The sequence below is a fragment of the Cebidichthys violaceus genome, unplaced genomic scaffold (assembly GCF_023349555.1).
Source record: "Cebidichthys violaceus isolate CVI_PGR_0920_01 unplaced genomic scaffold, fCebVio1.0.p SCAF_54, whole genome shotgun sequence".
Classification (NCBI taxonomy): domain Eukaryota; kingdom Metazoa; phylum Chordata; class Actinopteri; order Perciformes; family Stichaeidae; genus Cebidichthys; species Cebidichthys violaceus.
The window spans coordinates 522,765-538,723 of record NW_027176750.1 but is presented as its reverse complement, the minus strand read 5'-3'; the positions used below and the strand labels follow the sequence as shown (position 1 = coordinate 538,723).

At 45.3% G+C, this 15,959-nt stretch overlaps 1 protein-coding gene across 1 annotated transcript in view; it reads right to left on the bottom strand.

Moving 5' to 3' along the window:
• Positions 1-15,959, bottom strand: part of LOC137888449 (bone morphogenetic protein receptor type-1A-like) — a 38,017-nt gene that overhangs the window by 5,713 nt on the left and 16,345 nt on the right. Inside the window, exons 3-5 of the mRNA XM_068731850.1 lie at positions 7,001-7,386; positions 731-893; positions 484-586 (exon numbers count right to left, since the gene is read on the bottom strand). Coding sequence (XP_068587951.1) covers positions 484-586; positions 731-893; positions 7,001-7,067 — 333 coding nt within the window. The 5' untranslated portion in view covers positions 7,068-7,386. The remainder of the gene's footprint in view (positions 1-483; positions 587-730; positions 894-7,000; positions 7,387-15,959) is intronic.

The window sequence follows — 15,959 nt, the reverse complement described above, 5'->3', positions numbered from 1 at the left end:
AACCTTTGTTTTAAGGAAGTTACTCCTTTCTCTGCCAAAATATAGCAGAGCCGCATCCTGACCAGTCAGGAGATGTCATTCAGGCAGAGACAGAAGCATATATTCTGCATACTATGAGCGCTTTAAAAAATATAATTTTGGTAAAAAACTTATTTTATTTTAGTCCTAGTTTAACTTTTCAGCACAAAAGCGGTCTTAACAAAGCCCTAAGATACATTTTGAGAACAATACAATAGCGGATGAAACAATATTAATATTAATTAGTTTAAACAGACAACTGAATTCTGTTCCTGAGAGAAAAAAGGTGGAGATAAGAAACTGTTTTAGTTTCTAGAGACTTTAGAATGAAGAAGTAAACATCTGATTTCATCTGTGAATGTAAACACAGAGAGAGAGAGAGACACACTCTGTCTGTGTGTGTGTGTTAAAGGTATGGTGTGTGTGTGTGTGTGTGTGTGTGTGTGTGTGTGTGTGTGTGTGTACCTTGCACTGGAAGTGTGATCCTTCATACTTCATGCAGCCGGAGGTGAGGATGGCCTCCCCGTGCTCGTCCTCCTCGATGATGGCGAAACACTGACCGTTGGTCCTGAGGATCGGATCACAGATCAGTCACACGGATCAGTAACAATGATTTTAACCTTCTGTGGCCGATCGGCCGTCAGTCTGCCGTCCTTCAGGCCGGCCTGGATCTTTTTGGGGGGCTCTTGGTTAGATGTTCCTCTCTACTCACTGGCAGGTGCTGTTGACGGCGTCCTCTGGACAGTGTCCGGAGCACGAGCAGCTGAGGAAACGGGCGGCGTCCTCGGGAGCAATCGTCGAGTCCTCGCCGGGCCGCCGGGCCTCAGGTTTCACCCCCGTCCCCTGCAGGACGTGGTCCGGGTTCTGACCCGCAGCTGGAAGGGACAAACACGGACGAGAAGTCAGAACCAGAACCAGGTTTAGAGTCAGTTTTATATGAAGAAAGAGAACAATCCTTAAGTCAATACAATCTAATCTCATTCAATGGTCTCAAGTTAAACTCAGGGTTAGATCCAGGACTCATGAGAGGAGAGACTTATCAGAGCGACTCCTGCAGGAGGTGAAACATTCCTCCTCTATCAGCGGAACAGGAGGAAGAGGAGGAGGAGGAGGTCCATAAAAGGACCACAGGCTATTTATACAACTGTGAGTGCATTCTGTTAGAATCTTTACATTTTAGTCATTTTTAAATCCCACAGTGACTCCAAAAACACCACAAGCAGCCAAAAGTAGATAAAAAGGACTTTCAGGTGACGCCCCCTTTATCCTTTAACTGTAAATAAAATGCATCTCATCAATTGTCTTTCTACAGATTGATATTTGAATCGTGTGCTCGTGTTATTCTTGGTCAGGATTACTATTTTAAATGGGAACTTTAATTTGTATGTTTTAGTCTTCATCCTCCTTTTATACACAAAAATGATTATGATGCCAACTAACAGACTAATTACCCTCCATGTTGGACGCCGATTATTTTCTACATCTGCCCGGTATTTTCTGATGAATTGCTTCGTCTGATATGTCAAGATATTTGTTAAAAATGCAGATATCGATAATCACATTTAAAAGAGGCCATTAGCAGCAAACGCTTGGTTAGTTGATTTGTTTTCTGTCAATCGACTGACGAGTTCAGCTTTAACAGGCGGAGATGATATTCTTTAAAATGTGTATTTAAAGGAACAGAGCGGTAAAGAGGTCAGACAGAGAGGAGGAGACTTAATCCACCGTAACCGTCTTTTATCTCCAGTCCTCCTTTAATCTCTCTCTCTTCTCTCCGCTACCTTTGTATTTATTTTGCACCAACCTCACATCTCTCCTCCCTCTCTTTAAGCTCAAAGTAAAAACAGAGGGAGGTGTGCAGACGTGCATGTTGTCATGTCTGGACATGAACTACCTGCACAGCCACACTTTGAGATCTCTCTCTCTCTCTCTCTCTCTCTCTCTCTCTCTCTCTCTCTCTCTCTCTCTCTCTCTCTCTCTCTCTCTCCTCTCTCTCTCTCTCTCTCCTCTCTCTCTCTCTCTCTCTCTCTCTCTCTCTCGCAAGACATCTACTGTGACTCTGCAGACTGGAACGTAAGAGTGAGAAAACAGACTAATAAGAAGAAGAAAAAAACATCTGATTTGATGAGCTTCCTCGCATTAAGCCGAGTCGGCGCATTAGGGCTCAGGGCAGCTCTGATTGGCTCAAGTAAAATAAAGTTGCGCGTGCCTGAAGCGAGGAGGAAGGAGACGTGAAGGGAACGGTGGGTGTGCTGAGGCTGGAAATGGCTGCTCTTGTTTCTGTCTCCATACACATGTGTGCTTAATTGTACCGGCAGCCAGAGTGGAGACTGAGGTCTGGCAGAGAGCACGCTGGGTAATCAGACTCTTAAAGTCACAGCGTCCTTTCAGGCCGACTGCGTGTTTACATCCAGACCGATGAAACGCTCTCCGATCCGAACGCTGTGAACACGGACGCTCAGGTTTTTTGGGTTTGAAGCCGGCGGTGAGGTTCCGCAGACACAAAGTTACCGGCTCAGCTCTCACGCAGAGAAGCTTTACGACCGCGAGTCAGTCAACGGTGAGTCACTGTCTGCAAATAGGAAGCTAACAAAGTTTACAAAACTAAAAGAAATACAAAGCAATACAGCTGAAAGAATGAAAGAAAAATAATCGATTTTAAAATGGAACAACTTCCACACGGTAGAGAGGAAACGAAGCAGGTTTACGGATGAAAGTATGAAGCTATGACTGTGATTTAAAGCAGACTGGGTTTGTTTTAGCTGCCGTTTTACGTTCCAGTTGCTGAATTTGCTCCGTTTCGGTGGGTTTGGTCGGCAGACACAAAGTTATCGGTTCTGCTCTCCTGCAGAGAAACTTTACGACGCTGAGCGAGTCAACAATGACTCACTGACTGCAAATATGCAGGGAAATAAAAAAGATGGTTTGATCAAACTCAATGGACACCCCACACTGTGAAGAAATGGAAATAAAAAGAGGGTAAAAGAACAATTAAGGCGTAGATAACGAGAAACAGCACTTTGGGAATATAAATACGTCAGTATATAAACTGCTCTCTCCTCATTCAGATCCTTTACTTCAGTAAAAGTACAAATACAACACTGTTAAAGTACTCCGTTACAAGTAAAAGTCCAGTGACTGTGGCCGAGCTGCTGGTAAAAACAGGCCTCAGAGCGCTTGTTTTACCACCCGGTCCCGTCTCAGTTGCTTGTTTCTACAGTGTGGCTGAAGGAGAGGAGTTACACGCTATCTGAAAGTCATCGTTATCTCCTCCTCCGTGTTGGAAATGTACCAGACTCACTCTGAACCAGCCTGAGGTGATAAACTCCACCCGTCTGGTACGGCATGCGTCGTAAAACAAACAAATGATCTGTAAACACACTGTGTGACTTCACAGGAGTGTTGTTGTTGTTGTTGTTTTGGGCTTCAATGAGTGAACTCAATCTACACCATCTCTTTTGGTCGTGGACGATACGATCAGATGGTGATATTAAAGAGTTTTAAGTGTGACAATAGGATTTGGTTTTGGGATATCCGGCCTCTGATAAGACATCACTGGACTCTTGTTTCTGCACCGCTTATATTATCAGTGTTGTATTAAAGAAATGTGTTTGTGAAACATTTAACATTTGAGAGCTTTGGCTACAAAAAAGGTGTTTTGTAGAAACATTTGAAACATTTCTAGTTTCAAAGTACAGTATTCAAAAAGTAAAGTTTTGGTATCAGACGCCTTTTAAAACAATTTTCTAATACAAACATTAAGTTAAAAGGTGTAAATGTCTTTACTGAGACAAGAGAGGAAAGAGAGGACAGAAAGGAAAGAGGACAGAAAGGGAATAAAGAAAGAGAGTTAAGAGGACAGAGAGGAAAGCTAGGAAAGAGGACAGAAAGGAAAGAGAGGACAGAGAGGAAAGAGAAGACAGAGGACAGAGAGGAAAGACAGGAAAGAGAGGACAGAGAGGAAAGACAGGAAAGAGAAGACAGAGGACAGAGAGGAAAGACAGGAAAGAGAGGACAGAGAGGAAAGAGAGGACAGAGGAAAGACAGGAAAGAGAGGAAAGAGGACAGAGAGGAGAGAAAGGAAAGAGAGGACAAAAAGGAAAGAGAGGACAGAAACAGAAAGGAAAGAGAGGACAGAAAGGGAATAAAGAAAGAGTTAAGAGGACAGAGAGGAAAGAGAGTTAAGAGGACAGAGAGGAAAGCTAGGAAAGAGGACAGAAAGGAAAGAGAGGACAGAGAGGAAAGACAGGAAAGAGAGGAAAGAGGACAGAGAGGAAAGACAGGAAAGAGGACAGAGAGGAGAGAAAGGAAAGAGAGGACAGAAAGGAAAGAGAGGACAGAGACAGAAAGGAAAGAGGACAGCTCAGCTGTCACCACACTGAAACCCCGAGAGGACGATCGGTGTCCTCTCGGTGTCTCCTCCCTCTGCTCCACCGCCTCCTCCTCCTCCTCCTCCTCTGACCTTGGACACAGAGGAGGAAGAGGAGGAGGAAGAGCACGGGGACAAACCGCCTCTGAGGTGAGAGGGTGAAAACGATATACTGCAGGATTCAGTTCACAATCAATTCTCCATCCACCAAACAGAAAGAAGGGAACCGTTTAGTTCCACTGCACCAAACTGAAATACAATATGAATCACAGCGGGTGCTTCAGCTAAGCGGTCCTGATGAAGTGGAACAGCAAACATCTTTAAGGTGAAGAGAGTAAGGAGGGAAACGCGTTCAGCGGCCACAATTTTGTGCATTTGTGAATCGCTTCAGAGTTGTAGAAGATAAGAATTGCTGCTATTTTTTTTAAATGAGCACCAACAGACCATTTCTTGAGCTCTAGCAAAGCTCAAGTGTGTCCAAAATCTACAGCGTGAGGCTCATCCTGCCAACATGTCAGTGATTTGATGGTTTGATGACATACCTGACATGTGGAGACTCGTTTTAAAATAACTTTTAGAGGGGAAAGTATTTCGGGAGGAAACCTGGCGATAACAAATAAACATCCCGAATATCCTCACAGACTTCTCTCCGTCTACAGTCTGAAGGAGGATCGGGACGCAGAGGAGGGACGGGTTCTCTCCGGTTACGAGACGTCATCACTTCTGCGGAGGTCGACCGGAGAGGACGACGCACGGCTGATGATCAGAGAACGTGATGCATTCCTGATACAACACCTGCACCAGCCATGTCACCTCAGAGCAGTTGTACAGCTACATCCGGCATTTCACGTTATTTTAGCTAATTAGTTCAGTTTTTTCAACAGAAACTGAGACATCAGGAGTTGAAGCATTCTTACTGATGTCATGCTCTTATTTTGAAGGCCTCTCTTGTCCTGACCTTTTGTGTCTCCGGACAGCACTTACTTTGAAAGTTTAATACTTGGACCTGGACTTCACAACCTCTACATTAAATTAAATATCAAGCTGGAGTCCGTTAGTCTGTCAGTAGAGAAAAGACAACAAAGACTCCTCAATTTAGTCACAAATAAAAATCAAAAGTTGAAAAAAATTCAGTTTAGTGAATGATTTGTGCATTTATTAGTTATCAATAAACAATAAAAGTCTTATTTATCATGAATTGTTTGCTGCAGCCCTAATTAACATTGGTCTAAATACAAATTAAAATTAAAATCAGATTCAAGAAACACAGCTGAAGCGTGAAATCAGCCGCAACTCTCGATCTCAGCGGCAGAAAAGATCCACCGAGAGGAAACAAACAGTGTTTCAAAAGGGGCGACTGCGTCTCCACAGGGACCGAAGGATATTTCCGGAGAACAATGGCCGTTTGGAGCATTTAGCGCCGCTGACAGCTCGTACAGCGCCATACAGGAAGCAGTTAATGTGCAGAGAGGAAACCAGAGCGGCAACAATCAGCTCAACAGCTTCCTGCAGGACGGGGGGCCGGGGGGGCCGGGGGGGATTTAAAGCTAGTGAGAAAGACTTTCGAGGGAAGTCTTGCGAGTCTGAAAATGTGAATAAACAAGTGGAGAAGTGGACTGATAAGACGACAGAGAGCCGTCTCTCCTTTTCCTCCACAGATTGTCAGTCACAGTCAGTAACACTGAGCAGAGCTCCGCCCTCTCTTATCAGACGCCTCCGTGTGTTTGTAGGGCAGAAGGCAGAAGGTGACCTTTCACATGTTCAGGGCGGCAGCTTTTGGGACTGTGGACACATCAGTGCTGAGGAAAAGTGAAGAAAACGCGGATCTATATTCCTGTTTAAGCCCCAACAACTGAGGTTTAAAGCCTGTTATCCCCGCTTTGTCCCACATCAGGGAAAACTAATGCGGGTTGGAAAAAAGCTCATTGTTTAACTGATCAATTGTTCTGTTATTGGATTGGAGGCAGGGCCGCAAATAATGATTGTTTTCATTAATCTGGCAACGAAAAAAAACTTTTGCTGGTTTTGTCAAACCAACAGCCCAAAAACCATAACGTTTAAAATAAAGGGAGAAAAGCAGCAGCCCCTGACATAAAAAAAAAAAAAAAAAAGCCGTATGATAAATGACTTTGGTGAATCCAAAGTAACCCTTTAAAACACCAAAATGACAGATCATCTATGTGTCAATGTCTCAGTGAGAAACAAAGCAAAGTCACATCAGAAAGGTAAAGAAGAGAAAATGTTGCCGTCAGGATCTGCTTTAGTTCTAGAATATTCTCTATTGTTTCTGGAGTCTCGCCATTATCAGCCAATTGACACTTAATCACAGCTTTAACAAAAGTCCTCTGATACAGAGCTGTGTGCACAGGGAGGAGGGGCTTAATGACTCTCAATGTTAATGTGCTGCTTATCTCACTGAAAACAAACCGAAGGGTTAATGAGTAACTCTCCACATGAAGCTCCCTCCGTCTCTAAAGTCTAAATCGATTCATGTGTTGCTCAGCTTTCACAGGGAAACCGGAGTTTTAAACTGTGTCGCCGGTGTTGAATAAGAATACAGACGCTTCTCTAGTCCAACGGTTGAAACCGTGACGTGGATGTCGAATGTCTTACCGTCAGCCCTGAGGGTCAGCAGCACAGCGGCGGCCATCACTGCCCAACAGAGCGGTGGACCCGCCATCCCGCAGCAGAGACTGCACCGAGACCGGAACCGGGAACTGGGCCCAGACCGGGCCGGGCTCTGCGATCGGGAGCTTTCTGGTCCGCTGGTACTCAAAGAGTCTTGATGAAAGTCTTTATTAATAATCCACAGCAGGAGTCAAGGGAGGTGGGGGGGGTGGGGGGGCTCAGAAGAGGCTTCAGAGAGGATGATGAGGATCCGCAGGAAAACGAGGAGCAGGAGTGACGCAAAAAAAAAGGGGACGGGGGACGGGGGACGGGAGGGTGATATCACAATATCAGGTCTTCTTCTGTCTCACTGGCTCTTTGGGTCCAAAACCCTGAAGAAGGAGAAGATACAGAATTAGGTTGATTTAAACATCAGCTGATAAAGTACAGAGTAAGACTTGGTTTTTAAACTTCTGAACAGGTGGTTCGGTTTGGTTGGGCTCCTGCTCTCTCCCTCTCTAACCCCCCCTCCCCTCCCCTCAGTGTGCCGTGACCCGGTGGCCCCAGCCGGCCCGGCGCTGGCCTCTGACGGTCCAACTAACGACCAAATCATTTGTCCAGGGATGTTCTGCAAATTACAGGCGCTGGCCCTACGCAGCGCTTATAAAAGGCATGTCGCAATTAGTGGGTGCCGAAAGGGACGGAGGGGTGTGTGTGTGAGTGAGTGAGTGAGTGAGTGAGTGAGTGAGTGAGTGAGTGAGTGAGTGAGTGAGTGAGTGAGTGAGTGAGTGAGTGAGTGAGTGAGTGAGTGAGTGAGAGAGAGAGAGAGAGAGAGAGAGAGAGAGAGAGAGAGAGAGAGAGAGAGAGAGAGAGAGAGAGAGAGAGAGAGAGAGAGAATTAGTGGTGATGCGTGGCCGGTGTCCGTCACTTTTCATTTGCCCGGGGGGACAAAGAGGCCCGACCTGCGACCCACTTTTCACACATCTCTGGCTGAGGAGACCGAGAACAAAGACAAAGACAAAGACAAAGACAAAGACAAAGACACACACACACACACACACACACAGGATACCATACAGGCCCTGACGGGTGTATACGAGTGTATGTGTGTATTATGGCAAGTGAATGGGGGGGGTTAGTGTAGTGGGATGTGAGACAGGAAAAGTGTGTGTGTGGAATGAGAGAGAGGCAAGATAAGGAAACGAGTGGATGTATGTGTGGGCTTGTCTTGCCGTCTTCGTGAGGACCGCTTTCAGCTTCAAACCATCGCAGTGAGGACATTTCTGCATTGTGAGGACCGTCTGAATCAAGACATAACACGGTGTCTCCAGCCACCTCTTTTCACCAGCATCAGGCCGATAACATGATATTGCTCTACAGTAAAAACAATGATTAATAAAGACGTCAAACTCTCAGGACCCACATTTGTATATAATAAAAGAGGGTTTTTACGATCCTGGAAGGCAAAACACTTCGTGCTTCTTTTTGCAAATCCTGAGAGTGATTATGGTAAAATGATTACCTTTACCAGGAAAGTATCTCAAGGAGGCAAAACAACCCAATTTATTTGGACTCGTTGTCCTTTCCAGTTCCATCTCCCTGTGGCACTTATAATCTTTCAGTCATGTTGGGAGCGACTCAAACCAGATCTTATGACATTTTCAAACCCATGAGTACAGATAAGTAATGTGGCATGAGAGAAAAAGAGGATTTGTGCTGTCTGTGTGTGTGTGTGTATGTGTGTGTGTGTGTGTGCAGGGCAGTAAGTGAAGGAGTGTGTGTTGCGATACTGTATGCAACAGTGAAGGAGTTTTATCTGTGTGTCGGCGTCACTCTGTCGATAACAGGAAAGTGGAAGAATCTGCACCTCGCTGCCACAACAAAACCTTTAGTTTATGTGTGGCTCTTTGCTCCATTTAGAGAGCAGACAACAACAAGAGCAGCAGTACCAGCAGGAGGAAGAGGATGGTGAGATAACACACACACACACACACACACACACACACACACACACACACACACACACACACACACACACACACACACACACACACACACACACACACACACACACACACACTCTCAGATATTCAGAGAGAAGGAGGGCAAGACAAGGCAGGTTCAGGAAGACAGGAAGCTGCCTCCACACCATGCAACCCCCTCCTCTGTTCTCCACACCCACCCTTTCCTAAATCAGCCAACACACACACTTCCCTTTGAAAACACAAGGTAAAGTGATTGCATACACTGTGTGCAACACACACACACACACACACACACACACACACACACACACACACACACACACACACACACACACACACACACACACACACACACACACACACACACACACACAATTACATGTCAACTCACAGAAAAATGAAATGTACATTTGAGAGAGGAAATGCAGGAGTCTACAAACACTAAACCCTCAAGGTGTCAGGAAACTTTCATTCCTCTTCCTCCTATTTCTCCCCCTCCTCCTCCTCCTCCTTCTCCTCCTCTTCGTGTTCAAACTTGTCTCTAATCCTTCGTCTGTTTCTCGGTCAAACAACAAACTCCTTCCCTCAGCAGCAGCAGCAGCAGCAGCAGACAGAGAGAGATGCAGAGATTTACTAAATAAATGCCGATGCCAGTGTCACGTTTCTGCCGACTCATGTTCTCCGGATATCGACTATTAAATGCACGACGTTAAGACGTCGACATGCAGATTTTCAAACAAATCAGCTATCATGATGAGTGCTGAGATTAACTTATTATAGTTCTAAGAATAGCTTTGTCTTCATTACAGAACAGTAGTTGTGGAAAGTAACAAATGAAGGTCCTAGTGGATGTACAAATAACTGAGAGATCCAGACTAATACAATGTTTGCTATAAATCTGCTCTGTCCTGTCCTGTCCTGGTCTGTCCCTGGTCTGTAACGTCTCCCTCCTCCTCAGCTAACAGGAGGTTAATGTAGCGTAGCTGCTCTGTCCTGTCCCTGGTCTGTTCCTAGTCTGTCCTGGTCTGGTCTGTCCCTGGTCTGTAACGTCTCCCTCCTCCTCAGCTAACAGGACGTTAATGTAGCGTAGCTGCTCTGGTCTGGTCTGTCCCTGGTCTGGTGTGGTCTGTCCTGGTCTGTCCCTGGTCTGTCTCTAGTCTGTCCTGTCCCTGGTCTGGTCTGGTCTGTAACGTCCCCCTCCTCCTCAGCTAACAGGAGGTTAATGTAGCGTAGCTGCTCTGGTCTGTCCTGGTCTGTCCCTGGTCTGTCCCCGGTCTGTCCCCGGTCTGGAACGTCTCCCTCCTCCTCAGCTAACAGGAGGTTAATGTAGCGTAGCTGCTCTGGTCTGTCCCCGGTCTGTCCTGGTCTGTCCCTGGTCTGGTCTGTCCCCGGTCTGTCCCTGGTCTGGAACGTCTCCCTCCTCCTCAGCTAACAAGAGGTTAATGTAGCGTAGCTGCTCTGGTCTGTCCCCGGTCTGTCCTGGTCTGTCCCTGGTCTGGTCTGTCCCCGGTCTGGAACGTCTCCCTCCTCCTCAGCTAACAGGAGGTTAATGTAGCGTAGCTGCTCTGGCTACCTGGACGTGACATCAGAGTCTTGGAGGACGGGAATGAAAGGAGTCATTGTTAGCGGTCCCACCTGTACAGAATAAAACACCCGTATAGGGAACCACTGAGCCGTAGACGTCCCCCCCCCCCTCGGGGGAAGGAATTTGAGGTCGCACTGCTCTGGGGATGCTGGGAAATCTGCTGGGATAGAAACCCAAGCAGCGGGTTGAGAGTCGTAGAAGAAAGAGAGCTCTTTAAAAGCTTCTGGGTATAAGAACTTTTCATTTGGCCGGAGAGACAGCTGGCAATAAAAACTATTATGTAAAGTGATATTACACGAGCAGCGGCTACTGCAGCAGACTGTATGAATACACAGAGTTATACTGTGAGTACTTCTATTATTACTAGGGTGAGTTTAATGCAGAGCAAGGCACCGACACTGACCGGGTTAGAGGTTCAATTCCAACAGGGGCCTTCTTTAGATGATTGACCAATAAATATAAACTTCAAGTGAAGATTTCAAACATATCTCCGTAGATCGTACCGTCAGACTTTTTGGTTTTCAATGTCAAGAATCAACGTATATGTGGAGCTAAAATGATAAATCAATTAATCAATTAGTTGATTGACAGTGATAATCGATTAATGGGCCATTTAACAAGCAAAACGTTGAGTCCTTCCACTTCCAGTTCCTCAAACTTCAGTATTTGATGCTTTTCTCTGCTGTATATATTTTTAAATTCAATACGTTTGAGGACAAAATAAGACATTTAACATAATACCTTAGTAGTGGTTACTTTGACACTTGCTTCAACACAATACTAACTTTTGGAAAGTCTGTGTGTTTATTGGGGAAAAAAGTTTTTAAGATATCAAAATGTTGGACAGCTTGTTTTGCAAAGCGCTGCAGCTCTGATCGCGTTCACACGTGATTTATTAACTTCACCTCATAGAGCCGTTCGAATTCTGGAAAATGACACTAGACCTTTGGTAGAGAGGCATTAATAATCCATCTCTCGTACTCCCACCCCCCCTCCCCACCCACCCACCTGACTGAAGCGCGAGGGGCCAGACATCAATAATCAAGCCTTAATGCGTCTCCACTTCCTGCTCCGGGAGAATGGCGGCAGACTAAATAAACGACACAAGAGGCCTGATTGGAGGACCGGCGGAGACCGACAGCTCCTGAGCTCTACAAATAAATGCAGTAATGAGGGAGATCGGGATCGCCGAGGTGGAGATTATCGACGGGACGGCTGGGATGGAGCGCGGCGTGGCGACGGGGCGGACTGAGACTCGTTTGTTTTCATGCATTAGTTTCATCCCCACCTTCTCATCAGACCAATTCATATGATTTTTATCTATTAATTAACTGACTCGTCTATAAAAAGGGTTAGAAAATAGTGAAAGGTTGATGTCAAAGTGACTTAAGGCTCACACAGATTGAGTTTTATTAAACAGACTTTCATCACTGTTTTCAGAGATAATTTCAGAATTGATAAAGAATCAGACTGATACACAGAATTGATATTGGCATTGTATTAATAAAGTCGTATCACTTTCCATCCCTACTGATTAGCGAACACATTAATTATGTGTTTTATGTGTGTGTGTTCAGGCAGAATAATAACTTTATAATGTTGGTCTGTTCATATAGCAGTATTAATGATTTTCTACATCAGTACGTTTCTCCTCGTCTGACAACATAACAACAGAAGAAGATCAACTCAATGGAGAAGAAGTACGGCGGCCTGGATGTGCAAAACTAGACATCAATATGTACTTTTCCCTTTTACTGATATATTTTCTGTTTATTACTTTACATTCCAGGATCTTATTTACTCCTTTTCTCTCTTTTTTTTGACTCTTTCCCCTCTTAAACTCTCTTACGTCCTCCCTTCCTCTTCCTCTTCCTCTTCCTCATCTTACCTCTTTCTTCCCCCCATTCTCCATTTCCATTTGTTGCTTTCCCTTTCCCATTTCTCTCCCTCCCCCTCTTCTCTTCCTGCTGCTGCTTCTCCTCTCTCTCTCTCTCCCTCCCTCCATCTTGGCCCCGTTCCCCCGTCCCCTCCGGGGCCCCTCCTTGCAGGCGGGCCTCTGGGTGCAGCAGCAGCAGCAGCAGCAGCAGAAGCAGCAGCAGCAGCAGCAGCAGCCTCCCTGTTGCCCGACATGCCTTTCAGGGCCTGGGAGACTGCAGGCCAGACTTTCTGGCTCCACCGCCATTGTTTGCTTGGCTGCTCTGCGCCTCATCCCCGGCGATGGATTAGCATAAGAATACCCAGAGCCACGGTGAGCCTCTTCCTCCCTGCATCTTCATCCTCCTTTAGTTAATCCCACAAATTAATCTGGGGTACACAGTTTGTTAATGACACGTTTACTTCTTGGGTACGGCGGGAATTAAACCCACAACCCAGACAAGTGTGTCACTTCATCCATTAAGAGTACAGGTAACTTTAAATAGAACCTATATAATGGAGAGCATCTTCACTTTAAAGCTAAATGTAAAGACGAAAGATACTAAAGAAATCAAACAGAAAATGAATCTATAATAATTTGGATTATTGCTTAATTATTAAATCACTCTACTGATCAACTTTACTTTGGGATCATATAACTCGTGATGGTTGGTTTAAACCTGAGCGACAGATTAATTTAAACAACATATTTGAAGTGAAGTTGCAGCTTTGTGTATGATTCTGAAGCGGACGTTTACTAGAAATGCAGCCGTCTGGGCTCCTAAAAGAGCAAGTGGCACCGCACAGGTTTGGTGCTTTGAGTCTTTGTGACGTCAGAGGGAACTGAAGCCGTCAGTGTTTGGGTCTCGTTCGTCTCAGACACACAAATGAATACGAGGAGGAGGGAGAGAGAGTGTGCAGCTCAGAGAGCGGGCAGCAGGGAAGCCTAACTTCATTATCTGCTGAGCAGCTTTAGCTACAAACTGGAGGGGGAAACATTTGCTTCATCACATCCCCCCCCTTCATTTATCATGTTACAGCAACACAAATTACCCAGCATGCTCGGGGGCATTACAGGTTTACGGTCCATTTTGACGGAGAGCTGGGCGATACAGCGATTTTTATCAATTCAGTTGAATGCATGGCTTCAGGACGACGTTTATAACATGAGAAACGATCTTGGCTTTAACTTCGGCATGAAGGGTCATGAAGGGTCATGAAGGGTCATGAAGGGTCCAGCAGTTCATGGTAAACACGCTCGATCTCTTCAGACACAGATCACATATCAAGATGGGAGCGTGTGCAAATGAGGGCCGTCACCAATTATTCTAAATTTGAATATATATATGTATATTGTAAATAGAAAACACAGGTTTAATATTTAATATTTACTGGAAATATAGACCACAGCAAATGGGAAACTTTCAGACAACCTGTCTCCAGTCAGCTGCCACCTCATTTAGGTTTTTGTAGTGAAATCTGGAGGGTTCATAGAGATCATTTATCATTCCTCGTCCGTTGCAGGCTTCTAGAGCGAGCGTCGGGGATATAGGGCCCCGGCCCATCCGTCCACACAATTGATAGAGACGGACATTGAGCTCGGCCACAGAGTCATTAAGCAATAAACCAGCACAACGTGGTTCCCTAAAGGTGATTTTAATCACTCTAATCGCCGTGGAAAACGGGTCAATCCATCACCGGCACAGTGTCGCCTCTGTCCCGCCACAGAAGAGTCATAAAGCAAACATACTCGGCATCATAAAATCCAACGTTACGATCATAAATCACACTGATGAGAGAGAGAGGACACCAGAGGACGGGGAGCTTCCCGACAACACAATCTTCCCCAGTTATACCAGTTACCAAATGTCCCCTCTGGATCATCAATGTCTCCTCTAAAGCAACACAGGTAATGGAAAACACACCTCAACAGCACACACTGAAGGAAGTCACGGCACTGATAGCGTCCTCACTGTGGACCGATTGTGAGAACAACTGGCACCTCTCAAGAGACGGGAAGGTTACCGTTAAGCCCCGCCCTCCTCACCCTCATGTGCCATTCGATCTTTTTTTTTTTTCTGTTTGAGGTCAGCAGCATTCAGAGCCAATCAGACTCCGATGTTAAGAACTTCTTTTCTGGTGTTTTTGGGAAGATTTGCTGTTTGAAAAAAAAAAAAAAAAAAAGAAGTCATTTTCTGCCTCGGCTGCTGCCAGCGAGCCACACTGGTGTGATCCCAGTATGAAGGAATGGAAACTGGAGAGACGACTGGAACTCAGACAGCATTCCCCAGAGACTCAAAAAAAACATAAAATTGTAGCAGACAAAATATTGGCTGTGTGAGTGTGAGTGTGTGTGTGTGTGTGTGTGTGTGTGTGTGTGTGTGTGGGTGGGTGGTCTGGTCAGAGACCGGACTCCGTGAAGGGAGGCCGGATGGTTTCATCCACCGTGTCGCATTGGAAACTACAGCCAGGCCACAGAGCCGAGCACGGACAACCCAACAATATAGGTGGTCCTGTGTGTGTGTGTGTGTGTGTGTGTGTGTGTGTGTGTGTGTGTGTGTGTGTGTGTTTTTGTTTAAAGAAGAAACTAAAAAATAAAATGATAAACAAGGACAAAATAATAGGTATACCGATGTATAACCAGAAATAGAAAGTTAGGGGTGAACAAAAAGCGGCAAAGTCTACAAAGGAATCAAGTAAATAAAGTACAAAGCAGAAATACATGAAGGGAAAAATAAACAGGATCAGAAATCAGTTTACTTTCTGGGGTTCAACCTCCAAATGTCCATAAAAACCCCCCCAAAAAAACAGCCGAGGAGTTGGACAGACATGGAGTGACGACTTCAGAAAGAATGAAGTCTAATGTGAGACCACAAGAAGAAGGCTGTGTGTGTGTGTGTGTGTGTGTGTGTGTGTGTGTGTGTGTGGGTGGGGGTGTGGGTGTGGATCACAAACTCAGTATCTTCTTATAAATCTCTAAAATCTAAAAAACGAACTTATCTTATGGCAATAGTTTAAATGATGTTATCTTTTTATATATCCTGTCTTTTCAGGATTTTCTTCTTCTTCTTCTTCTTATTATTATTAGTTTCTATTCGACAGAAACTTTCAGTGTAAACTGCTTATAATGAACGCAGTGAACTCGACATTGGATCAAAAAGCTTGGCACAGAGTCATTCCTCCACAGATGCTCTTTAAATCATTTGCTTACACAGTATTGTTTTGTTTGTTTTAGACATCACTCCCTCGATACTTGCGGTTACCCCTCTGTTTTCCGGGCTACTCGAGGCGGCCGTTGCTGCGTGTGCGTCGAAATCAAAGCGGGTTAAACCTCTGGTGATCCCGGCTTTAGTCAGAAGCCACATTCAGGACGCATTCGCCTCAGATGCTGGTCGTTTTCACATCTTAAACAAACGATAAGAGAGTGAAGCTGTGACTGTAAGCTCACTGAGGGAACCTGTATAATACAACAGCTCTGCCA